General features: G+C 38.3%; 1 protein-coding gene across 5 annotated transcripts in view; it reads right to left on the bottom strand.

Moving 5' to 3' along the window:
• Positions 1–27,114, bottom strand: part of ABCC4 (ATP binding cassette subfamily C member 4 (PEL blood group)) — a 153,890-nt gene that overhangs the window by 104,186 nt on the left and 22,590 nt on the right. For all 5 annotated transcript variants that reach the window (XR_011327895.1, XR_011327896.1, XM_069802463.1 and 2 more), the window contains exons 5-13: positions 26,757–26,846; positions 26,145–26,308; positions 21,850–21,975; positions 18,778–19,027; positions 17,065–17,169; positions 12,195–12,284; positions 11,671–11,862; positions 10,056–10,150; positions 9,860–9,946 (exon numbers count right to left, since the gene is read on the bottom strand). Coding sequence is in view for 3 of the 5 variants with exons in the window: in XM_069802463.1 (XP_069658564.1) it covers positions 9,860–9,946; positions 10,056–10,150; positions 11,671–11,862; positions 12,195–12,284; positions 17,065–17,169; positions 18,778–19,027; positions 21,850–21,975; positions 26,145–26,308; positions 26,757–26,846 (1,199 nt within the window). In the remaining 2 variants the exon portion in view is untranslated. The remainder of the gene's footprint in view (positions 1–9,859; positions 9,947–10,055; positions 10,151–11,670; positions 11,863–12,194; positions 12,285–17,064; positions 17,170–18,777; positions 19,028–21,849; positions 21,976–26,144; positions 26,309–26,756; positions 26,847–27,114) is intronic.

Here is a 27,114-nt window from a genome sequence, read left to right as displayed (position 1 = left end):
CTTACCCTAGAGGCTTCCCCAGAAATTTGGGATTTGAAGAGAGACATGAAAAAGGGACTAGGCACACCAGAACCACGTGGCAAGCGCAGCTCAATCCCATAAAGTTTTAGCAGAAAAGATATCAAAACATAGCAGCGGAGCAATGGTTTACAAGTGCAGAGGTCTGCAAACACGCTATTCATGTACAACAGGGGCAGCACAGACACAACTGAGATCCAGCACTACAAACACTCTCATCACCTTCATCCCCACAGCAACACAGCAGGGAGACAAACCCTTCAAGAGGACACCCCTTTCTCAGCTACTCGCTGTCTTAAGAAAACAAGGAAAACCGGTATCGTCTAGAACTGAAGCGTCCAGTGAAGGTGTGTACATTAGCATTTTCCATTTGGATCACGAGTGCCTTTTTGAAGATCATCTCCCAGTTGTCTCAACTCAATCTGCTGTCGCTCGTCCTGTTGAGTGGTACTGGGGCCCACGAACCGGACTTCTAGGCAAAACCAAGTGGTAAGACACACTTTGGTAGCTCCCCTCATCAGTATTCAGCTGTCGAGGAACGAAGCCTGCAGAGCCAGACTGCAGCCTGCTCAAAGCAGAACCTTCTGAACTGCACGGGGACCTTGGCACCACGCGTTTTTCTCCACAGGTCCACTCCTGTTGGCTCATTTTCGCTAACATTCTAACTGCCATTTGCTAATATGACACAGGAGGGTGGCACTTACCACAAAAGAAAAACACCCCCCCCACACCCCCACCCACACAACTTCTCTCTCCCCATTCTCCAAAAAAACACAAGCAAACCCGCAGCAATCCAATAGTACAAATTCAATGCAGAAACGCAAATAAGCAGTAAGGGGAGTAAGGCAGAAAAAGAACATGAGCCTAACAGCAATGATATCATATTGCTTACTGTGTTTCATACATTCATATTGTATATCCAATTAACTCTCTACACAACTTTTAACATCTGTTTTATCACTCCTACAAAGACCGTAGGGAGTACCATAAAATGGTTAATACTAGTGCTAGTCAGCATAATTACATGCAGAAAGTATATTATAGTGTTCCAAATAAACTGTGCAGCAAAATTAAGTTAAAACCAACACTCTTCCTAAGAAAGTTATATGCTTGCTATGCAGGATTCAAGAAGCAACTAAAAACCCATGATGCCATTCTTAGGTGGCCAAGATAACAATTAATCAAGGTATTTGCAGCAGCATAACTATTTGAGCCGTTGCAGCTATTTATACATCAAGCTCTTTGTGGGAGTATTATTCTGGTGTGGTTACCTTCCGCCCTCTGAGCAGTCACTGAAACAAGCCACATGGCAACTAGAACACCAGCTGAAGGCACACAACAAAACATAATCTTCAACAAAACATATCCAGAGAGCTGGACAAAGATCAGAGAGGCTACAGAATATTTACTTGCCTAGCAGGAAAACTGCCAAAAGAGAATATATCAGGTATTCACCATGAAGAGATCTAGCTTTCTCTTACATAGTCCCACAGCCTATATACCACTTTGATCACTGAATTTTCTGTGTGCCAGATGTATGTCTAACAGCTTACTGGGACAAACTAGCCACTAGAAAATCCAATGGCTGAAAACCTTTAAATCTTGATCCTGAGTCATAGTGAACCCACTGCATTTTAAGTTTGCATTTGGGGGTGGGGGGGCAGAGGGAGACGAGGAAAAAAAAAAGTGCGTGATCGCAGCATCAGAGCAAACTGATTAGAACTGCCAGAGCTGTCAGCACAGCATCCTGCACAATCTGGATCTCGGGAGAGAAGGCAAAAATGACCTCTGCGGAAATATAAATTTCCACTGATATATCAGGTCACTCAATTGAGAACTTCTAAAAAAACAACAACTCTTGATTTGATGTCTATCTGGGTAGAAAGAAGCTAGCTGAATAGTTTGTTGATAACAGGCGAGTAGAAAAATTGTCGTCACAATTCACTGGCGTGAGCACAGGGAGGAAAAATCACAACAAAGAGCGTATAGTTAGATCTACTACCGAGTTAAACAACTCGCTGCTCAGACAGCTCACTAGAAAATTTTGCCATTTAAAATACTCTATCATCATGAAGCACCCAAGTTGCAAAGCTAGTAAAATACTAAGTATATACTTAAGCTCTGTTTCAAAACATCAAACTACTTAAGCTTTATGTTCAAAACCCTTTTTTTAAATTTTTTTTTATTTTATTAATATTCTCTCTCCCATTTGACATCATCCATTCTGCAGTTTAGACTGAGCATGCAGTTTGTATGGTGCCTTGGTTGCCACAGAAGACTGAAACCAGAGTTCAAAGAGAGTCTCAGCAAAACCAAATGTGATAAAAGGGCTGGCACACAACTCTGAGAGCTTGCCGAATTCTTAGTGAAAACTTGCTATTATCTTAGAACTGAAAAAGAAAAAAAACCCAAAATAGTCCATAAGTGTTTAATGTTTTTAACTAGTTCATTAAGGCTTAGTTTCATCGTGCATCTTCTTCCAGAAATACTGCTCTGTGTAGCTGAAGAAAAGCAACCACCAATTCTAGGTGAACCATCCAATTCTAGCTGAACCACCATCTGACGGTGTCTCCCTTTCTCACCGATGATGCAGAGAATCCAGGGAAAGCCTGCCTCAGCAGTGAACATACCTGGTCCAATGGTTGAGACATCTGCTGGAGTATGCCCAGAACTGCCACCACCTTTCTACTTGTTTAAAACCCCACAGTTCACCTTCCTTGTGCTTCTCCTTTACTCTCTCAAGGGGCATACTCTGTTACACTGTGGGCACATTTAATGCATGACAGCAGGACAAATTACTGCACAAAATGCAGTCGCCATTGCCACATTTATTAAATGCACAAGCACAGGCAGACACACACACAGCCAGAATATACGTGGACAGAGAAGACCCAAAGGTTCTTCAGCCTCTTCTGTACAAGGAAAATGTGGATGAAGGGACTATGAAAGTTGCATCCTTTCCCCCAAGTAAGAATCAATTTAAACTTAACCACTCCTGACAGATGTTGGATAGGTTGTTCTGTATCTGTTTGTTTTAAGCTCAACAACAGAAATTTCAAAATTCTTGAAAATGTATTCTAGGGGCAAGCTACCTTTACCATTACAGGGGTGCTTTTTCCCCTCTGAAGTCCAAGTTTACATCTTCTGGTACAATTTAAATCCACTGCTTCCCAGAGGAGAGTAGGTCAGTTTATATCTGTGTGCACAGTCCCTTTTTACGCTAAGTCTCTCTTTCATGCCTCTTTTTCTTCTGTCAGACCCCAAAAAATAAAATCCCCCAAATCCTTTCCCCTCCCCCTTTTCTTAAGTAAGAAATAGTTTCCTCTCCCTGCCCCCAAGACCCAAATGTTCCTGATGGGCTACACTGGAGTCTGAAGCTGATCAACATTTTTTGGAAGTGCACAAAATTGGAACATTATTCCAGTTGAGACCTTACAGGTACAAAACAGAACAGGAAGATACTTTACCTGTACTGCTAGATATAATACTGGTCATAAATCCCAGGGCACAGCTTCCTTACCAAGAGCATGATGTTGCTGACTCATACTGGATTTGAGATCTACCACAATCTTGCACCTCCTTTTCCATAAACTGCTGCACTACTGGTCCCTGCTTATCGTTTGCTCATGGAGTCAACACTTTGCACTTATCCCTGCTGTGTGCATCTATTAATTCACATCCTGTAACCAAGACTTTCCAAATCCCTGTCCATCTCCAGAACTGCCTGAAACATTGCCAGGTTTTCTATCACCTGAAAATGTAGCATCAATGACCTTCATTCATCATCAGGAATACCAGAGTCAGGATAGATCTCTCCAGAAGTTACACTCTTCCAATTCAACAAAAATAAACAAACAATATTTCAAATTAACAAACCTAAACTAACAGTAAACTATCACCCATTTAAAAAGTCATTGCACTTTGACAGCAAACTTCTATACAATTAAAAAAAAAAAAAGGAAAAAAAAAAAGAAATTCACTTGGGCTTTGATACTGCAGAGCACGCAGCAGAAGACACTTACTCAGAGGGGGGCCTACAACAACACGGTGCTCCTCTATGCAAAGGCAGTGTCTTGACGCTTTCGTGCGTACGAATCCTCACTTGTTCTTCCTTCCCTATCAGGTTTTCTTTCCTTTGAGACAAGTTGTTCTTTAATCTTTTTAAAGTTTTTATCTCCAAGAACCAGCTTTCTTTCACCTCTGCAAAGTGTGTCTTCTATAATGATTCCACTTTCTTCCCTACCATTCTTTCTGCCTCTCCTTTTTGGAAGTTCACATGAAAGTTTAACTTTACTCTAGTTAATACTCATAACCACTGAAATGAAATTAAGGCACATGCAGACTCACAGCCATAAAGCCTTTGTTATATTAATTAACTTACTACATTTGTTTTCCTCTCCTTTCCCTTTAAATTTAAGTGGTTTAGGGAGAACAATCCCCTAGTTGGTTTTGTACATTTCGAAGTTTACAAAATTGGGTGGGGGGCGGGAGGAAGGTGTGATATGTTTGCCAGAGACAAAAACCACACACTTACTTCTACTATGCTGTTTCTATTTCTATGCTTATCTTGTCAACCATTTATCTCCATCTCATGACGAGTCCCAGCCTCCACTGGGCTAACGTGTAAGGACAACTGGTCCACAAAATGCCATCCCGGGCACCAGCTAGCAGCGGATGGCTGGAGAAAGTATATAAGGAAACATATAGTGGTGCTTCCTCTGGTACACATTTCCAGCTTCCAGAGTCCATGTATTAGGGACTTTTGAAGCCAGAGATCTTAGTGTTTAAGTAGCCCTTTGTAAACTTTTCCTACATGAATTTGCATACCTCCCCCTTGAGCCCGTTTCTGGTTTAGTATTCATAATACTGTTTTGCAACTGCACCCACAGGCCACTAAAGCACACAACTACACTGGGGTTCTGCAAGTGGGTTTTTGCTTTTATATGGCATGATTTAGGAAAAAAAAAAAAACCAAAAAAACCAAAACCCAAACAAACAATAAAAAAAAAACCAAACCAAAACCCACATACATTTCTGAGACAAAAAACTGTGAAATTGTGTGTTTTCAAGAAACTGTGAAATGTACAGTGATTATAATTATGCTTTTCACTTTCTAGGAAAAAAAAAAACCAAAACACACTCCCCTGCCCCGCCCCAAACCCTAAGCAACATTACTACAACATATTCGTACTATTTAAACATATTCCCTATAATAAACATAACAAAGCTCACGGAATTTCACTGGTATCATCTAAATGTAAAGGTAGAACTACTATGTTTTTAAGAGCAACACCTGTAATAAAAAAAAAAAAAGGTACAGGGCATTCAAGTTTGCCCAGTAGTTCTCGTTAGGACTTTAACCACTGCAGTGGTATAAGAGGCATAATGAGCATGGACCAGGTGTGAAACACAAACTGGGAAGCCTTAGAGAGATCCTTGATTTAGAGAGATCCTACCTGAAAGGGAGCAGAGTGAAATCCTTAAATTTACACACTAACTCCCCTGTACACTTGCCATCAGTGGACAAAGCATGTAATATATGTATGACTTTAAACACAGCACTGGCAAGCATATGCCAAGGTTGTATTTGTTTGGTTCCTCTGACACACTGATTGTGCCTGTAATCCCTCTACAGAAACGAGACATGCTAGCTTTTATCTGCTAGTTTTACAGGACTGATGAGGTCCACATGCTTTTCATTACCTACACCACCATAATAGCACTTTTTCCTCAAAGTTCCAACATTACAGGAGATCTACAAGCATGCCCCACTTCGAGAGATACGAGACTGAAAGCACCCATGGAATCCTACGGGTTCCAAAAATCAAATTACTTCAAACAAAGTAAATATTCAGATCTGTATATCTAATTAAAAAAAAAAAATCCTTTTACTTATTTACCCTACTCGATTTTGCTCCTCCCCTCAAGTATTTCTGGGGCTTAGGTAAGAATGCACTGAGGAATTCAGGATCTCTTAATCCATGCACTTCGCATGATGGAATTTCCTGCTCTCCTTTGCCATCAGTTCAATTCTTCCTCACCTTTTTCTGCAATTACAAAGGACACCTTTGCTACAAAACCATGCCTGCTCCCTTCCCTCTCTTGCAGAGCAACACTCAGTTACCTCAGATGGCAATGGAGAGACTTCATCTTTCAGGACACCTAGTCAACTTGCCAGGTGACTCTCCAGTCAGCTCAATATATGGTTATCCCATGACCCACTGCCCAGTTATATATCCCTTGAGTTCCTATGGAAGGCCATCGCCTAGTACCAAGGTGCTCCATCTGAAGAGATGCTAAAAGTTCATTACTGTGCTATGATAAATGCAGTGATTTCTTCTGCAGCTTTTATCTAGTTCCAGAGGCAAAATTGAGAGAGAAAAGACTAACGACCATACATTCAAAACAGCTTTGTGCTAAAAAAAAAAAAATAAAAAAATTGCAGAATTCTGTTTGATAGTAGGAATGATACACCTGTGCATACCACTCCCAAGTATCATCACAACTTTAGGTCTGATTTTAAAAGATTCCCAACTGTTCTGCAATTCTCTCTACTCTCACAAGCACAGAGGAGGAACAGAAAGAAATCAGGCTGATCATCAACCGATCATCATCACTGGCACACAGCTCCTGTCACTGGAAAAGATACAAGGGAAGAACAATACCTAGAGAAGAGCATCTGTCTCAATAGACTGATGGAATATAAATTTCACTCTTAAAAGCACCATTTTTGAGTCAGTATCACTGATGGGACACCATCCAAAGGTGATCTGAAACCATATAATCTATAGAAATATGTTTACAAAGATGCACAGGGAGAGCAGGAAATTTCTTGGGATCCAAGCAGAACTGAATGATTTTCTTAGAACATCACAGGCTATTCCAAACTTCGTCATACAAGGAAACGTGCTACTGTATCTGTACGGCTGTCCCTCATTTCAAAACTAGAGGTCTCAAAATACAACATTCCTTAAAAGTTAATGTAAAGCTACTTTATATATATATATATAAATAAAATATATGCATATTTTCATATATACACAAAATATATACAAAACCATAGAACCATACTGGTGTCCCCCCAATACCCCCCACTCTGGGAAAAGGCTGAAGCATGCCTACTGTTAACTATCAAGAGAACTCACAGGAAAAGAGGCTACAAATAACACAAAACCAGGGTATCTCCAGTTTATACCTTACTATGCCCCAAGGAATCTGACCAGGAGAGAGGAATTCATTGGAAAGCTGGCTTTATCTGCTCCATCATCCATGGAACAACTTGTCTGTATTATGAAGAAATTCTTAAGAGACACAATCCCTTATTAATAATATCGTAGACTGTTTTCCCACCAGAGCTGTGCTACTCGCATTCTTCTTATTTGAAAAGTATTTATATATTTTAAACTGTTTACTGCAGTAGCTGAACTGAACGGGGAGAAGCAGCAAATGCAATGAACCAGCCATGCACAGACTGTAGCTTTGGGGAATTACTAGGAACATACCTATCCTTGATGTAAACACATAGACTAGACACTTCTAAAAAAACTAAACATTAATATAAAATTACAAGGGAAAAAAAAAAGAGCGAGTGAACTGAACAATATCCACTTCAGATTCTCATTAAATACTCCCGTTTCTTCCATCTCCTCCATTGTTTTATGCCTCGTGGTTTGGACTCCTGGGGGCAGCTTGTATGAAGTGGCATCCTGGACATTCCTCAGCGCCATGTTAAGAAATCATTCTTGCTCAAGTGCTCTCTTCTCCACATTTCTAGCACTATTCAGGAAGCATTAAAGAACATGCCCTGCCTTGTTTTTCAAAGTGAGCTACTGAATGTAACACTCCCCCCACTACCCCCAGCACCTTTTATAGCTGCCATGAAGGCCTCAGAAGACAACTTCTGTTTGTAAAAAAGCCCTCCCGTAAGATCTTGAGCAGGGAGGCATTACTCAGTTTTCCTTGCCACTACTACTCCACCCAGCCCATTTTCTCCACCAAATGCTTACATTCTACTTTCATCTGTTTCGCTCAAACTCATCTAGAGTTGGGGAGGAAAGGTTAGCGAAGTCAAGGAAGAACCCCAGCTAGTTTTCTGAGTTTCAGATTCTCTGATATAAATTTCCTTATTCCTCCTCGTCTCTAAACATTTATCAGCAAAACATACACTGTGCTCACAGAACAACTGTTTCTAGCTCCTTCATGGGTTTGCACATACAAAAATCCAGACTTCCAGTTTTGCAGTAGGATGTAGATGCTCCTAATGTCACAGCTCACATAAAACGTAGACTAAATTAAGGATGCAAGGCACTACCGTACTTTCCCATTTTCCTCTGTGAAAAGACCTTAAGACTTAAGGGAGAGACAGGTTAACAGCTCAGGTGGGTGCACTTTCAGAACTCAGGCACTGATAGAGTCAGATCCTGGAGTTGTAGAGTGATCTTGTGCAGAAACAGAAAAGCAGCAGCTAAAGCCTAGATAGCTTCAACAGGCATTAAAGGAATTTGATAGTGTGTGAACTACAGAAGTAATGAACTCCATCTATCAGTCGTAGCAGGTGAAAATGATCCTGCACAGAATAATGAACATAAAGCCTATGCATCATAAAATTCTTACTCCATATTGGATGATGGAAAAAAACAGTAGCCATTTGAAGAAATCAATAAAATAAAACAAAATGTTGATGGGGTTTCAGAGGGATCTCCAGATTTGAAACTGCAAACATCAACAGCATGTACAATTTTCAAATTTAGATACTAAAAGCTTCCCTGCATGGGGAAAAAGAACACGCATCCAATGCTAGTCAATGCAAATTCTACGACCGTTTCTGCAAGACAAGTTTTTATGATTGTCTAGGGGTGGAGGGGAGGGAACAACAGTAAAACCAAATTAATTCATGTAAGTGAAGTGTGGAATTCAAAGGATGTAAGTATGCACGCTCAAGAAAACGCTCTCATTTAAGGCTTCAACCAAAGCCCACTGAATTCAGTCAATGGAAGTTTTTCCTTCTAATAAATTCTAGATTATACCTTTTGATACTGAGAGCTGCAGGCTATGAAGAAGCAAGGACAAAACACTGGCTGGGAATAACTGGATTACTCTCATACTCACTATGTGCTATAGATTATACAGTTTGAAAGAAGAGAGAGACGGAGAAGAGGAAATTTATTGAGAAAGGAACCTGACTTTTAATGAACACTCTCCTATTTCTTCAGGAACTGAGGAAGGTCCAATCTCTCTCTCTTTCATGGTAAGCTTACACATTCTCTTTTCCTCTATTTCTGCTCTCCACAGTCTAATCCATGGGTCATGGTTCCCTGTTTCACCTACCTGAGAGAAATTTTAACCATTCAAGAACCAAAATGAAAAATGACTCAGGAATCTAAGAGAGTTCTGTCCTTTTCTTTAGCCACTTGAATTGGGTGCTTATTACTATGCAAATAAACCTGCAGCAAACTAAGAAGAGATTTAAAATCCCACCCCATATTATTCTTCACTCAGTACTCATATTCATAAAACCCAATATTCATAAACCACAATACTCACGTATGAAATCTGACATTTTCTTCAAGAAACTAGCATATATTGCCTTAAGAATAACTCTAATCATAATATCTTCAAAACAGACTTTACAGAGCTTTTAAAAATAAAGAACAAAATGAGACACACACAAGAAAAAATATACGTCTTCCAAATATATAAAATGGAGGAAAAATAAATAAGAAAGTGAATGCAATAAGTTTTGTTAAGAGATGCATCTCCCCCAAAATGCTTTCTCAAGTTTTTCTATAAGGAATTAGAAGATAACAATTGTATTTTAAATGAAAATAAAGCAGTAACATACTTTTCAAACAAATGTCTTCCAACTTCAGCATCTACTGCACTCAGTGGATCGTCCAAAAGATAGATGTCTGCGTCTTGATACACAGCTCTAAAAGGTTTAAAGAAAAGTCAGTACCACAAAGTCTTCTTACATTTGTTTACTTTAGTCACTAAAGTCTGACAATTTGTAAATTTTAGAAACGGCAAAAAACACTAGCCTGGCCAGATTTACACGGGCTTTCTGTCCCCCACTCAGCGTAGCTCCACGATCTCCTATTACTGTTAGGTCACCATTTGCTAATAATTCCAAGTCCTGTGAACATGAAAGAACAGATAGCAAGATTTTTTTTTTCATCATTTTAACTTCAAAGACCGACAAAGCTGCTTCAACATAACATTTTCTTATTTGAAAATTAACTTATCTCATGCTAAAATACAAGGACTCATACTAAATGAAATATCCACAATTACTTTATGACTTTCTACCATCAGCAAAAGATAATTAGGAAAGCAGGAAAAATAGGTGAGATCTTAAACTTCACTTTTTCTACAGCTTTGCCAGAGGGAAGTGCACTACTGTTCTTAGTGTTACAGGGAATATTTGCTGGTGATTCAGAAAATCAAACTAAAAATTATGAAGTATAACAGTAAATTAATTATTTTTTACTAGAACAAAATGAGCTGTCACAATAAATAATACTGAACTATTATCATTAAATTATCTTCCATTTGCCAATGTCCTGAAGAACTGCATTACTTTTACTGCAATGTATCCAAAAGAAATAACCACAACATTCACCACACAGATTTGGTTACTTTACAAGGCTTGGGACTATGAGTAAGAACAAAATTATACAATGTTCCATGTCATATTATTGTATTTCCTATTCAGAAAATACCAAAGTTTTATATTAAGCTATAAAACATATTCTGAAAGTTTATTCACAGCTTTTATAAGATACATAAATTTGAAAGTAAACTATGAAGGCAAATCTACCATCAAATAGGAAGTGGGGTCTTTTTAAATGCTGTTTGCTGTCTTTTAAAGTCACTAAATCCTTAAGTTTAGACAACAGCATATGACTGAATATCAGCAGGAGATACTAAAACTCTATCTACCATGTGTAAAAAAATTTTCATCATAGTAACCATCTGCTTTTCACCTGTGTTGCTGCTGACAGGAATATCGTAACATGCTGCATAAAACCTTTCTAGCTGCCAAGCAAAATATCTGTTTCTTGACAAATCTGGCTTAATCCTCTTCTATATCTCATGTCACAAACTCCTTTGCACACAGACCTTTCAAAAATATTTTTTCATAAAACTACTTGGGCTCAGCAAGTTCTCCAATATATAGCACTAAGGTTGTTTTGGTAGCCATAAGCAATGCATAATACATGATATACATGACATTTATTTTTAAAAAGCATATAGGATATTTGCAAAATGGAAGTCACAAATAGCACTAGCTCGATCATTTGTTTTCCACCTTTTATTGCATTTACACACAACCCTACCTACCATAATACCAGCAAAAAGGGCTAAACGTAATTATGAAATTAAATAATTGGGAACAGCTTTTTCCAACTTTGTCTGTGCTTCACATAAGCTACATCTCCCTCTAGTGAAAGTTTCAGGAATTACAAGAATGTGCTTACACACGAATGTCAAAAATAATTACACATACTTCTATTAGGTGATAGAATTTATTTCACATGCTAGTAATAATAACCAATTATATATATTATATATTGCAGCACGTACCACAAGTCTGAAAGAACACTAAGATAAAAATAAAGATCGTGAAAATAAAACACACAGAGAAAACCATACCTTTTTAAGAGCACAGACTTTTAAAACTTTTTCATATTTTTCTTTTTCATATTCCTTGTCAAACAGTATATTACTTCTTACTGTACCAGAAAACACCCAAGGCTGCTGAGAAACATAGGCAATTCTTCCAGTAACATTTATCAAACCTTTGTCTTTAGGTAGCTCACCAAGCACAGCACTTAAGAGCGAAGACTGGAAAAGATTAAAAAAAAATAAAAATTGAAAAGTTTGATTCCATTAAAGACATCGCAGAGACTGAGCAGTGTCTACTGGCGCTCAGGCTACTGCTAACAGTAGAAGAGAACTAGTACCTTTCACATGCCATCTAGAATCAACATACAAAGTACTCTTTAACTCTGAACCATCTCCTCCCCACCCCCAGAAGGGCATCTGCCTTTCTTCAATGCCAGTGTCTTGATGTGAAGTGTGTTATACACAGAAAGGAACTGTACATTTTCAAGTTTCTAGTCACATTTAAGAGACTCATAAAAACCCCACAGAATGGAATAAACATTAAGACTTACTTTGCCAGCTCCTACAGGACCAATCACAGCCAATAATTCCCCTCGTCTGACAGTAAATGAAAGTTGTTGAAGTGCTGGGCTTTCTGAACTCTATGGATTTGAGAAAAAGTTAGGCTTCCGCAGTAATGAAATATGCACCATCAAAACAACTCTTCAGAAACAGAAAACAATGCACATAAATCACTAAATTAGCAACCCATTCACCCACCATATTTTCAGGCATACAGTTTGCCTCTTCGGTAATTCACAAACGCTTCTGAAAGACCCTGATCCTTCACCACAAACAAGTAACACAGATAAAACGGTGTTCAAGGAATAAGGAACCCAAAGGCAGCAGAAGCCATGCTTCCTCAAAGCCCGCGCATCCTCGCTGCAGCTCAGCACAAGGCTGGGGTGGCAGCCTCGGAAACAGGAGCTCTCTGCTAGCCATGGCACCGGCATTCACAGCCCCGGCACGGCATGCCCAGCAACTCCGAGTAGCCGGACAAATGCTGGAGAAGGGGAGGGTTGAAGTACTCTCAGAGCCCCAGGAAAGCCAGGTCTGTGTTTGCTCTAGTCAAGGCTCTATCTAAAGTGAAAACAGAAAAATGCCATTTGATTTTACACAACTTAATCTTGTATATTGTGGATTCTCAGACTTTTCGCAGACAAAGTGGGCTATTTGTGTGAAAACACACTACCCTCGTATTGTTTAATATTCCTTTTCAGTATGCCTAGCCTTTATGTTACGCTACTGATAAGAGCTTATTTCCCAACATATTTTGCACCTCTCCTATCAAGGTTGTAAAAATGCCTGTTTCCTGTGAAAAGAAAGGATGCTCATGTCTTTAATAGCTATGCTAAACCGCAATTCCTAAGGGCCTGGTGCAGCTCCTTCTCATTAAAGCAGAACACCCTTGTAACAGGATCTGCCTTTACATGCATCTTAGACCACACTAAGCATGACTGACACTAAAATGCAAACAGGAAAATATATGCTTTAAAAAAAAAAAAAAAAAAAAAGAAAAAAGAAAAGTATTTCTATTAAAGGACCAAACAAAAACCCAGCCTTAAGCTTCAAGAAAAAAGAGCACGGTGAAGAATACCTAGTGTACCTCTTAACAGCTTGCAGACTGCTTAAAATCTCCAGCCATCCTTTGAAGCTCAAGAGGCTGAAGACGCCACCACCTAACCCCGCACGAAAGATGCTGCATGACCAAGTTCTGGGACTGTGAAAAGGGGAAGCTTGCAACTCATTTCAAATTATTTGGGAGAGACACGGGTACAGTATCCATCCACACCCATGACAGCTAGGAGAACCGGGCTAGCATGCACATATCCACTCACGTCAGGAGAAACAGTCAGGTAGGCAGCATCGTACCCAGAGCTCAAAGCTGCACGTTCCCCATCACAGCTCCCACCTGGCTGAAGCACCACAGGGTTCACACGAAATCAGAGTCTTTGAAAACCCAAGCTCACCTAAGGAGTTGCTGCCCCTGAAGGGATCAGTCTCGTGTCCCTCTGCCCTCACACTGTGTGTCTCTGTTCCCTCCCCTGTGCTGGTGTAAATGCTTGTATGTGCGACCCTGTGGTGAACCAGTTCAGAGGAGTAAAGCAGTAGAAAATGAATTTTAATGTGATTTGTTTTCTGATAGTTTAGTCCGGATGAACAACCCGTCTGCACGGTTAGGCAAGAACAAATGGCAGAAGGGAAGGGAAAGATGTGGATAGTTGGCAGGGCACAGGGGAGCTGTCAGATGAACTTAGCTGTAATACTAGTCTACATAGCATATGTAATACTAGTCTACATAGCATAATACATAGCATAGGTAAGCTATGAAAACCCAAACTTGCGCGCATCGTGCCAACTCTGCAAAACTACTTTTGTTGCTATTATTAATTTCCACAAGGTGGCGTCAACGGGGTTTTTTTTTTTCCTTTTCTCCACCCCCCCTTCCCAATCAGCACTTTACCGTGAATTTGATTTCCCGGTCCAGAGTACACAGTTCAGGTGTTCAGCTAGTGCTAAGGTCAGAGGAACTCTACCAACTTATGGCAGCCAAGGCTTTTTTGTTGTTGTTGTTAATGCAAAGTTTGTAAGAAGAGAAAATATCTCTTATCAAACCCATTAGTCTATACAGAAAAAGTAAATAAGCTTTCACGCACACAGGCCCTTCTTCAGACCTCTTGAGGTTGTGCTTCTGTATTCACAAAGGTGCAAAGATATTTCCTCCCACATTCAGTTTTTTTAAAAAATATATCGTAAGAGCCTAAAAACATTACAGAAAAATTCAAAAAAGTTGTTAAACTATTACCCAAATATTATGTATTAAAGCAGTATTGTAAGATATCACAGACCCTATACAAAGGTAGTAATGCAAGCAAACAGCATGGCCACAAACACCTAGGGGCATGGTATTTTAGCAAAATAGCATTCCTTATAATTAAAGACAATTTTTCCTGAATTCATCACACCTATTTTGAGGGACTAAACTGAGGCACTTAAATTAGAGCACAGACTAGTATTACAGCTAAGTTCATCTGACAGCTCCCCTGTGCCCTGCCAACTATCCACATCTTTCCCTTCCCTTCTGCCATTTGTTCTTGCCTAACCGTGCAGACGGGTTGTTCATCCGGACTAAACTATCAGAAAACAAATCACATTAAAATTCATTTTCTACTGCTTTACTCCTCTGAACTGGTTCACCACAGGGTCGCACATACAAGCATTTACACCAGCACAGGGGAGGGAACAGAGACACACAGTGTGAGGGCAGAGGGACACGAGACTGATCCCTTCAGGGGCAGCAACTCCTTAGGTGAGCTTAGGCAGACCTTACACGCCGTACGGCCAAGAGAAAGAGGGAATTCATCCCATCTAATGGATACAGAGATCATGTATTGCACAGAAGTACTACACCACTTAGGCTCCTCACTTAAGTGACTTAAATTACAAGGGATAAATTTGGCATCTGTTCAAATGCTTGAATTTTAAATCTAAAGTTGCTCGGTTGAGCAGACAGACTGTTCTGTAAACTCAAGGCACATCAGTAAAAACCCGTACTGAAGAAACCCTAGTCCCATGCTGGTATCAGACTAGCCTGTGGGACTCAAGATAATACTCGCCTTAGTAAAACAAGAGTGTGACCATTAATTAATTGGTTTTATTTTGATAAACTGTAATACACCATGTTAGGTTGTTTTCCTAAAAGCCTAGCTAATAATCCCTTTTTTACTTCCAGTAATTTTGGGTTTTTCAGTATCTCTTTTGGCTCACAATCTTAAAAAATAAAAAAAAGTTATCATCTAGCTGTACAGTGTCTGTACAGAGATCCAAAGAGTCTTGAGAAACCCAGTTAGGGTAGCAAGCTAAGTTGGATAGCATTTCCTTTTATAACACCTCTCTCTCAGAACTCAACTTTTCAGTGAGCAACTCTATAAAATTATTTTGCATCATTGTAAGAATATATAAGAGAAAGTTTCTCAGCAGCTCTTAATAGTTCTGGGAGAACTATTCTTCTCCCATGCACACTGCAATTAAATACCAAAATGAAAATTATGTTAAGAGTTTTGTGGGTGGTTTGTTGGTGGGTTTGTTTTTTTGGTTGTTTTTTTTTTTTTAAATCGAAAGGAAACCAGTAATTCCAGTCATGCTGCCCTCCTTTATGCAATATAAACAACTCATGGAAAAAAAAAAAAAAAAAAAAAAAAAAAAGGTGTTTTATGGGCATATTATGCAACCATTTCCTATAAATTGTTAACAGTGGTACCAGTGTGGTTTGGGAGGAAAACAAAGACTAAGAAATACATTCCATTTTGCATTAGAATGTCTTAACCATTAAGTTTTTCACATCACTTAATTTTTTAAAAATTGTTCAATTTATGAAGAAAGATTTATGTCACAGAGACAACTCTGAAAAACTAAAGCACAGTAATATAGCATGCTTCTTTCATAGCTAAGTAGTAATAGTAGTAGGTAGATCCTCACATATGTTTTCACACTTTATCTTCTTGGGACCCAGCATATGTAAGGGAAGAGGGTATATAAAGGGAAATACATAACTTGTCTTATTTGCATCACATTTATATGCAAAATTCACTTTAGAGCTTCCAGCATTTCTTACGGAGACTGAAGCTTCCCTTGTGCAAGGATACTGGCAACTCATAATAGCTCCAACAACTCATCACAAATTGTTGCTTACCATAGCAACTGCAGTTTTAAAACAGAAACTACAGTCAATCTTTGCCTTTCTTACAGAAAAGGATACATAACATACCTGTGTAATGCCCCTTTTTCTAGTCTTTTTGGTGGGTTTGGTGCATTTTAAGCAGAGAACAATTTGTAGCTGAACAGTCTCAATTAAAATACACAGAGTAACAAATACGTGCAGACTAGTCTCTAAAGCTTTCAAATCTGTTATGAGAAGTCGAATATTGTACTGGTTCTAGACTAATGGACTGATCAGCATTCATATCACAGAAAAAAAACCCAACACGCACTAAGGCCCGCCTTACTGTGCTGTCTGTCCGTAATTCCAATTTAAGTATCTCAGCTACAATACAGGGCTATTTAATAACAAGAGATATTTTCACACAGAAACACACAGATTTCCATTTAATATAATATTTAGGAATAGCCACTTTTAGGATTGTATTTGGTTTGTGTGGCGGGGTTTTGGTAGCAGAGGAGGGGCCGCAGGGGTGGCTCCTGTGAGAATCTGCTCGAAGCTTCCCTGGCTCCGAGTCGGACCCGCCTCTGGCCAAGAAAGGGATTCTCATACACAGAAGATGGAATACAAAACATCAGCACACTATACATAGACATACTGCTTTTTAGACTTAAAATACCTGCAGTGCCAACACACTTTACGTTTAGTAGAAGTAAATTTACCTTATCCCAATAGCAAGTCAAATCCTGAACATGAAGAATGACATTGTCATTATTATCATGCAGTTGTGGCTTGAAGGGTGAGATCTCATCAAGTGTCAGAAAGTTCTGCAACAGAAGAAAAGCACAGGATATTACCTAACGTGAGACTGAGAATGGGAAGGGAACCTAAGGACATGTTTTTGGAAGCAGCATACAGAACATTAATTGGGGGGTTCTATATGGTTTCTGTTAGGTTTTGTAGAACCTAAGTTTTATTTCTAGCGTTGATTTTTCCCCCCCACTGTTTAAAATTCATGGTGTTAACCATATAACTTTTTTCTTCATTTATACTAGTGGGGACATTAGGACAATTCTTTGCCCAATGAACCTTGGTTCTGGAGCTGGTTTCCAAAAACCACCGTTAAGGAATTATAAGTGCAAGGGAGTTGGAGCCAACTGTCAGAAGCAAAATCATGTGACCACTAGGATGTGCTGGAAACAGAGACAAGAGGAAAAAAAAAAAAAAAAAAAAAAGGAACAGATCATCACTGCCTCTGCTCAATTGCCCCTCTATTCCTAAGGCATCTTTTTCAGCCATCCGTGTCAACCTGCACAGCTTGAAATATCCCTTGAAAGAGCACTGCCCTGCAGCTCAACACAGGGTATACTAGAGTACAGAAAAGACAGTGTGCAACATCCAGTATCCCAAGCACTTCTCTCCCCTCCCACAGTTTAATTTAAGCAGTAATGGTAAGTGTTAGTGCCTACAAAATATTGCTGTACTCATGATTTTCACACATTAACCTTTTCTACCATTCGCATCAACTTCCACAAAATGCTGTTTTAAAGTGCAAAGATTACTTGTTTAATACATAGGTTTTTGTGCGGGCCTAGTATAGTTAGCAAATTTATCAATAAACAAACTGATTTATTATATTCAAGCACACAGAGAAGAAAATAGGAGATTTTTAGCTACTGTCATCAACAAATGGCATACTGACACTATGCAAAGCCGTATGATTACATCTGAAGTGTTTGTTTTCCCTATTCTAGATTAGATTAACCGGGGGTTTTTTTGCAAAATTAAGTTCCAAAACAGCTGGCATGCTTTAATTCTGTGTTTCAATAACCTGACAATTTGGGACTTTTTAAGTTTTAAATTAAAAACGCATTTTGCATTTAAGTCTGTCACTCTTGCAGTTTATGCTAAAGTACTGGTACATACAACAAACATGACTATTTTATTCACAACACACACTTAACACAGCAAACCAAACCAAACAAATTCCATTTGCCAAAACTAGCAGCATTACTGATGTTCATCCTTACTGAATTTGAGTCTTCACTCCAGCTACAAGACACCAGCTACAGCTCACACCTGTCCCCCATAGCTGACAGGGTAGTGCAGTGCACATGGAATATGAATATGAATCCTACAGCTCCCATCTGCCTGCTTTGTCCTCCAACTCTCAATTCCAATGTAACTGCATACCTGTATGCATGTCTACAGCGCCTCTTTGCAGATACACTTTTCTCCTACATTTCAGCCTGCCCTATGGTGCACGTCATGTTTTTGCACATGCATACACAGCAACACGTTCAGTTTTCAAAATAGGTTACTTCATTAAAAATCCCAAACTGCAAAACTAAATTACGGCTGCTTTTGCTGGTGACATTAAAACAATGTTAGAATAAGAGAAGAAATCCACATACCATTCAAATCAATAACCATACCTTGATTCGTCGTATGCTAACCACTGCCTCGGATACTCTCTCAATAGCCGAAGGGAAGAACAGAGTTACTGTCAGTCTTACTGCACCATACAGGGACACTGCAACAAACACCCGACTTGCAGAGATAACATTGCCAAGTAGTACATATGCCATGAAAGTCATGAACACTGTTATTTTGCTTGCCACAAAAAATGAGGCTAAGTTCAGTCCTCGAAGGTAGGAGCTTTTCATAACCATGGCAATCTCCTTCCTAAAAATGCAAAATATAAACAATCACATCAATCTCTCTCATTACAATTGCCCTCAACAATAGGATGAGGGAAACCCACTCTCAGGATTTTACTTTCATATACTTTCTCCTCCTCTTGCACCACCCCAACTCACACGTAAAGAACTGTAAAGAAAGTATGTTATATGGTAAATAACAAAACAGAATTTAAAAGGTTTAGAAATTGAGTGCAGAAAATTACTATATTTAATATCTTAGTAGCTATAGAAAATAGTTATTTTTCAGAGACAGAAAACTGAAATACCCTTTTTTTCTGCTTTGGTCAAACTAGTATTTGAATTCAGATTCTAATCTGCTTCAAATCTTTCTGGGTTGTGTGCAACAGCAAAGAGGAAAAAACCTCTGTATAAAGGCCAAACACCCACAAACTCCTTATCCTTCCAATATCAAAATCCAGTAGAGTATCAGGAGTTCTGTGACTGAAAGATCAACACATACTCTGCAGTTGAAAAAACAGGGCAACTTCCAAAAGATCAAGAGTTCACCCATGGCCCAAGTATCTGCCTTTATTCAGCTGTTGCTCCTCAAGCTGGATCACAGGATTTGCAGTATTTCCTTTGATGTCAGTGTAAATCCTTCCTGATTTGGACCCTGCTCCTGGCTTCTTTTGCTCTAGGAATTTTGGTTCATAATTCAGCAAATACTGATCTGTGAGGCCAATTGTTCTGCCAGCCATTACGCGAGCTAAATAGTGACTGAAGTACTACACAGACACAGAAGTCTCCCTCCAGCAGCTGAAAAGCTGCTGATGTGTAGTGTTCTCAATTTCCACTTCAGTTAAATTTCAGTTTCCACTTCTAAATGACTCATCAAGTCCAATCCTCAAAATGTTACTGCACTATACAATGTGGATGCCATCAGGTTTAACTTCTTATTAAAATAATCATTTCTCAAGAGAGCCATAACAACTTACTCCTTCCCCATATATTCTAATTTTATCTGCTTGAAATACTACAGAATATAAAATCCTGAAACAATTCCTAATTTTTCTTCCCAAATATTCTGGCATTTCTCAGGGAAAATCTTGATCATTTTGATTACCTTGCACTTGGAACTATATACTAAGATTAGAAACTCAAGTTATGATTAAACAATTTGAAGTAAATTAAATCCTCACTTAATGGAGAGAAGGATGCAAGATGCGCTACTGGAAAACTAGTTAAGCAACTTTCCCACTATACTTGCCAAATTGGCTGAATTGATACACTTTCAAAGACTCATTTTTTTCAGCTTAAGGGCTCACAATCTCTGATCTCCTCCAGAGTACAGTGAAAGAACATTTGTATGTAAACTATTTGAATTGGGTCTAATTCAATTACTTCTACAATCCTGGATGAAACTCTTTTCCCACCCTCTAATAATCCATGATAATCCTGTCACTATCTGTGGATAATCAGCAAGTTCTTTGTTCTACTCTCCATAAATATCAGATAAATTACAGCCTAACCACAGGCTGTATGTAATATACTACACTGTCTTAAGGCATGGAGTTATATTAAAGGAAACTAATACGGACAGCCACAGGAAAAAAGAGCAATGGAGTAGTTCAGCTGTCGTCTTAGCAACTGTCAAGGGCCACTGTGGAAATAGTGGGCAATAAATCACCTGGCTGAACTGAACACTTTTAACTACAGTTTTCCACAGCGCAGTTAAAGAAAGAGTGCTCAAGATGTGTTTTGGAGGAGCTTATTTCTCTCTATCATTAAAAAAGGAAGCCTCTAATCCTAATGAGGTGTTGAACTTGGAAATCTAAAGTTTAGTGATGTGAATACATCCACTGAGGAAGCTTTCAATAAAGAAATATCCTCTCTGACTCCAGGCAAGAGAGCAAAGCTTTCAATCAATCAATATCATTCAATCAGCACGGGATCCTATAATCTGAAGGAGGGAAGGATTACGTGCGTGGGAAGAAATGTCTCGGGGAACATTAGCAAGTTTGCAAGCCTGCTCATGGATGTAAAGGAAAAAAATTCCTTTTAAAAAAAGGAATTCCAAATAAAACAAATTTAAAAAATAATTAAAAAAAATAATCAGAGAATCTACAGGACAATAACAACCTTCTCACATGCTGGAGAGGAACGTAACATGAAAATTAAGTGATGAGAAATAGGCACCTGAACTCCTATAGTCTTTCTTCAGCACTGAATGCTCTTACACTGTCAAGTAAAAGCACAAATATTGATTGAAAATCAAATTTATGAATAAGTTTTAATCAGATGCTGACAGACCTCTGAAATGAAATGTCTTAGGATACCAAACTTGGCTAGCCTTGCCAATTGAAGAACTAGGGAGTTTCTGAGCTGCTGTCTTTCTCCCCTCCACCCTTCCCAGATGGCTTGAACAATACTTCAAAACACAGAAAGGGAAGCAGAGTACTACCTGAGGATGCTATCATTTAGGACAGAAAGACAGATTCCATATATTTCTCAGAAGGGAAATGTCTGCTTATTGGTTCCTCACAGAACGGTGAAGATTAAATTGTTCCAATTACAACTACTACAGTTTATTAGCTGCTGTTTCTAAACACAACCATAAAAGGAAAGCATAAAAAAACCCCAGAATTTATCAGTATCAAAGGGGTTTTTTTTTCTATTTTCTGTCCCCTTAGGATATATTTTCATTCCTTCACTCTTGCTATGCGAAGTTTTAAAAAAAAAAAAAAAAAAAAAGCCAAAAGAAGGTGAAGTAAACTGCACTTTAAAGCACAAAATAATGCACTTATTGACATGTAAAAAAATGGAAACATATAGATCATATACCAAGCTGTATCTTTCCAGGATTACCTTCTTAAACCATTCACAAGTTCTGCAAATGATTTTTCCCAAGCATACATCTTTATTATCTTCATACCACTTATGACTTCATTCATGGTCCTAATCCTGACATCTGTTAAGGCAGCTGTCTTGCTTCTGTAAACAGCACAAAGTAAAAATTCTCAGAAACTCAAAAGAAGAGAGACTATTTACGATTGCATAATATACTCATATTAATGAAGTTTTTACTTTTACTTGTAAAGAGGATTCATGTAATTGTAATTGCATTAAAGGGTCTTCCTAAAACGGTATCTTAAGGCTGACAAACAGCAGACAGACTTGGTATGTCTGTATTCCTGGTATTCCCTATTCTCAGGGAACTGAGTTGATTCAGTGTTCAGAATTGTATGTCAGCTTGCGCAAACACATGGTATTTCTTAAACAACATACTTGTATACAAAAAAAACCCCTCGAATAAAAAAATTTACAAATATTAAATTTAGAACTAAACAAAAATCAGAAAATTATTTTTAGAAATGGTTTTGAAATGCCAAAATAACAACTCTTCTCATAAGGCTCTTTTGAGTTTGTTAAAGAAAGTGGCCTCCATTTGTGTCTTTTTAAGATTAACTCTAGTTGAAGGAAAGATTACTTAATAGCACTACATGAGCAGTAGTTTAAGAGAGCTAATCTAGATATGGTTATGTTTAATAAATAAATATTATTTAAGCATTAATTGTAATAAACACTAAAGTAAATATATCTATTTTAGTCCCACATTATGTTTGCGATGATGAACAAATTGTAAAATACATATAATTAAATAATAAAGTCACAATTTGAATTAGGAAAAAAGCATAGAAAGTTAGAAGCCAGGTAATCAATGCATAAACCATGCTAATAAAGCCTATTACAATTCTGAATAATGAGCTATGGTAGGCTTTATTTTGATAAAACATACCTCTTCTTGCTAAATTACTTATGTTTATACATACCAATGAAAGTTAAGATTCAGAGATCATTTTTAAAAACAAACAAACAAAAAAACCTCTTTAGAAAGGGTGCCTGGGTTTTGTCAGCTTAACCTGCCCCCTGTAAGATTTCTCTGATGCTCTGGAAGAAATAGACATGTTTAAAAGCACTTAAGTAGAAAGAATTTCAGGCACCTGCTCATCATTTCAAAAAAACTTCTTAGCACCAGTGTTCCATAAACACTGGGATGGCTGAAGCAGCGTATTAAGAAATATTTATACAAGAAAACTGACAAGGAAATGTAGGAACTTGGCTCTAATACAATCAAGGCTTCTTATTAAGACTAAGGAAGATAGCTTAGCCTAAACCAACCATACTGACACGGAATGAGATTATTTTTGCTAAATCCTCTTTTTCTTTTTCAAAAACAAACAGTAAAAGACAAACAATTCCTCAAAGAATGCAAGAGCTCATCCTTTCTTCCCCATACACACACCACCACTACAAAAGGCAAAATTTAGCATGTGCTGTTCATGTCTCTGCAGCAACAAACAACAATTCTCACCTGCAATCTTTTGAAACGGTCACTTTTCAGACCTAACTTCCAGGCTTGGGCTCCAGATAACAGAAGGTTGGAAATGACTCCAAGTAATAAACTTAACAGAGGTTTCTTTTTTAAATGGTGTGAATCAAAAAGGCTACAGTTCTCACAAACCAATTTTTGAGTTTTCCCAGTGAAATGTTATCATAGTAACCATCCTCTTTCAAATTGCTTTAAAATGTTCAAGTGGGTGTTTATTTGGGGGTATTTTTCTTTGGTTTTTTTAAGTTACTCTACATTGCAAAAAGCATATTTTGTACATGCATACATACCAGAAGCCACAGACTCAGAGATACGATATAATGGTTTAAAGTACATAGACTTCCAGTGCACTGATGGCAATTTACAGCAGAGGAAGACACGTCCCCAGTTCTAAAAATATTAAGTTCAGAGTACATGCAGATCAGGATGACTGGGAAACACATGCTCACATAGCATGCTTAAGAGCACAATAAGAAAAGGACCTGAAAATTCTTCAAGTGTCTGAGAAGTCCCCTCTATGATACTAATAAACATTCTAAATTAAGCAAGCTGCAGAATTCTTTTTTGCTGTCATGAGGCATATTTGGTAGGTTTTAATCATGTCTAAAACAACAGTTCCAGACAGTCATTTTCTTAAAAAAAAAATTAAAAGGACTTTAAATGAAAGTATTACGGTTGCATGGCTAAGCTGTGAAAGGGTTGAGCACTTGTGAATAAATATATATGAAATGGTCTTCAGTCCAATAATTGCACTATTTCTCAAATAATATATTAGGTCATGTGTATTTTGTAACACTTCTAGTACTTTTGCAGGTAAGAGCAATACTGCATAATACAGTGTATACCATTCCATAGGATACTGAGTCTGTTTCTGCGAACTCCTACAGCACTGACACTAATGCCTGCATCATAAACTGGTGTGCATGCATGTGTTTACAAGACTGGGTCAGAAGTACAATGCTGAATAATAGCACAAATTAGCTGCCACACTGAGCGTGCCTGGATTTTCGCAAAAGCTTTAATCCTTAAATTACTTCTTCATAGGCTGATTTCCTTAAGTCCATGCAGATTCCCAGCAACTGCCATGAGAACACACTCATCATTACAGAGCTGGAATCCATTCCAGTTTTTCCATTAACTCCTTCTGTTCACTGCACATTTCTATTCACAAATACAAAGATCCGTGCACACATAGACAAGCTGAAGTTTTTCTGGTCAACAAATTCTTTCCCTTGCACTGCATCCAAAGAAGTGGCTGTTAATGAATGGGGAAAAAACCCAAACAACATTACATTGCCACTGATTTAACTTTTAAAATACATACCTTCAAGAAGGGATTTTTGTCACCTTGTTGTCTGACCCTGGACAAGTCCCTTAATCTCTTTGTGCCTCAGTTTCCCATCTGTAAAATGGGGATAATAATGCTTACGACCATGGATAAGGCACCAGTTAAGTGCTAAGTATTTTAACTATTGACTCAAAGCTCAAAACCTCAAAAACTTAAAACTCAAAAAAACCAACAGCGAAGTAGCTTGATACTTATGCATGCATATTAAACATGCAGTGAAAATGCACATGTAAGAATATATTGGAAGTGTTATACAAACAGGTTTTATCATAAAAAACCCTAAGAAATTGACAGAGAACACCGAATGGATCATGGCTCATTATTTGAGAAACAGCACATAAGCATAATAACTGAAGACTATCACAGTTATTACAAATAGAAGGAAGTCTATGAGTTGATCTCATTTTGTGATTCTCAGCTCTCTCTTCATACCTAGCCATGCAATGGCAATGCCAGTCTCAATACCTCTGGAAAACTTGTCTTAAAATACAACTTGAAAACAACAGTAACTCACCAAAAGAAGTTTTACCTATCCAAAGAGCTAGAAGGAACCCATTCACCCTGAATACAAATGCAACAAAGATGCATTAACACTACTAAGCGTACGCATACACAGTAAAGGAATGCAAAAATATTCCCATTTAGATGCAAAAGACATTTATAAACTCATGACGTAACTACAGCATGATTAATTACACAAGAAAAAGAAAGTTAGGAACTGAGAACATTGAAGATAATTCAATATTCTCACTTGAGGCAAGTGGTTTTTTTTAGGAAGAAGTCACAGAAAAACAAATTAAATTTGTCTGATAATGGAAAATTACAGCAAACTCATTTTATATCTCCACAGCCTAGAACCTTACAGTTAGAAACCTCATAGCTAGCATCAAAACCACCATCACAGGTTTTTTTCTTCCTTTCTCAGTTCCTTCCCCTTTTTCCTCTCTGCATCTTTGCCTTGGAGGAGAGCAAGATCTTTGAACACAAAACCTTCAGAGCTTTCTACTGCAACTCCTGTATCACCCCAGTAAGTCAAACTTACGGCAGGACTGACAGTATTGTCTTTGTAGTAACCACTCCCTAAGCATCAACACAGAAAGGCAAAGCTCAAGGAGTTACACGATTCTATGCCAAGATCTACAGCAAGTTAGCTACAGAAGTAGCCCAACTCTTAATATACTGGACAGCTAATGAGTAGCAGATGTTTTCAGCATGTCTGGAAGACAGACTACTTCAAGCCCCTAAACAGGAATTCAGAAATCTCACATTAGCAACTATGAAAAACATCGGCAAAGAAAAAAGACAATGCAAAAAACCTCAACAGACAGGAGCTGATCTCAGAGCAGTACTCCACCTCCATCCAGTACATACATTTTAAAACCCAGGACAGAAATACGTACAATCCAACACCTGCAATCTTACCTTAGGGAAGAAAAAAGCCTCCCAATGCAGGTCTGGACAGGAAGAAGAATAATCAGAACTGCCATTCCTGCAAGACATGATGGGCCTATCTCCATCCAGAGAAGTACTGTTACTGCTACAGCTTGAATTGGTCCAGCCCACAAGAAGTGCAAGAAAATTGTTACCTAGGCAAATAGTTAAGAAACAAAAATCAGGTTTTGATCTTAGCTAAAAAATTAAACCCCAGTAACACAAAAGTTGAGGAAACACCTTTGCCTGCGCCAGGTACTGAGGCATCCAGTGAGAATTCTGCACCAGATTCTGAGACCTAAATGTACATGGAGGTGCCTAACCTCCAGAAAGTAAGCAAATTACCACACTGACTTCATTTTATCTTCATGCACCAACATTTCTCTGAGCTTAAGAGAACAGCAGGAAAATATTTAAGGGGGGGGGGAAGTATATGTTTTCCTCCCATATTCTAAGAAAATATTTCACTTCTATGATGTTCAAGAAAACAAGTAGAAGAAATGTTCATAAGAAACACTTAATCACCAGTTGTAAACAAAAACTTCTTAACTCAAACCCCACAATTTCTTCCGCCCCTTGGGAAAAATGGGTAATACTTCTTACCTGATCAAATTTGTTCACATCATTTGACAGAAGATTCACTATTTGACCAGTGGTAGTTTTTGCCATAGCTACGTTACTGAGACGAAGTGCCTAAAAAAGTCAGAATGGTCTCAAATTGTCACAGCTTATAGAGCACAGTACACCTATACACAGAAGACTCAATACACAAATACAATACCAGGGCAAAAGCTGAAGGCACATCCCAGCTTTTGCCTGAGAACATCTGGGCATAGTTCAAGAGCCTTAGATAAACGTGTGGGTTAGGTTAAATATTCTGAAGAATGTCCTGAAGAAGAGAGTATAAAAAAAATCTAGGGAAGGACTGCGAGAACAAAAGTGACATAACTATCTTCATGTT

The sequence above is a fragment of the Haliaeetus albicilla genome, chromosome 15 (genome assembly GCF_947461875.1).
Source record: "Haliaeetus albicilla chromosome 15, bHalAlb1.1, whole genome shotgun sequence".
Lineage (NCBI taxonomy): Eukaryota > Metazoa > Chordata > Aves > Accipitriformes > Accipitridae > Haliaeetus > Haliaeetus albicilla.
The sequence above is the reverse complement of the archived record's forward strand: the minus strand, read 5'-3'. Positions and strand labels throughout refer to the sequence as shown.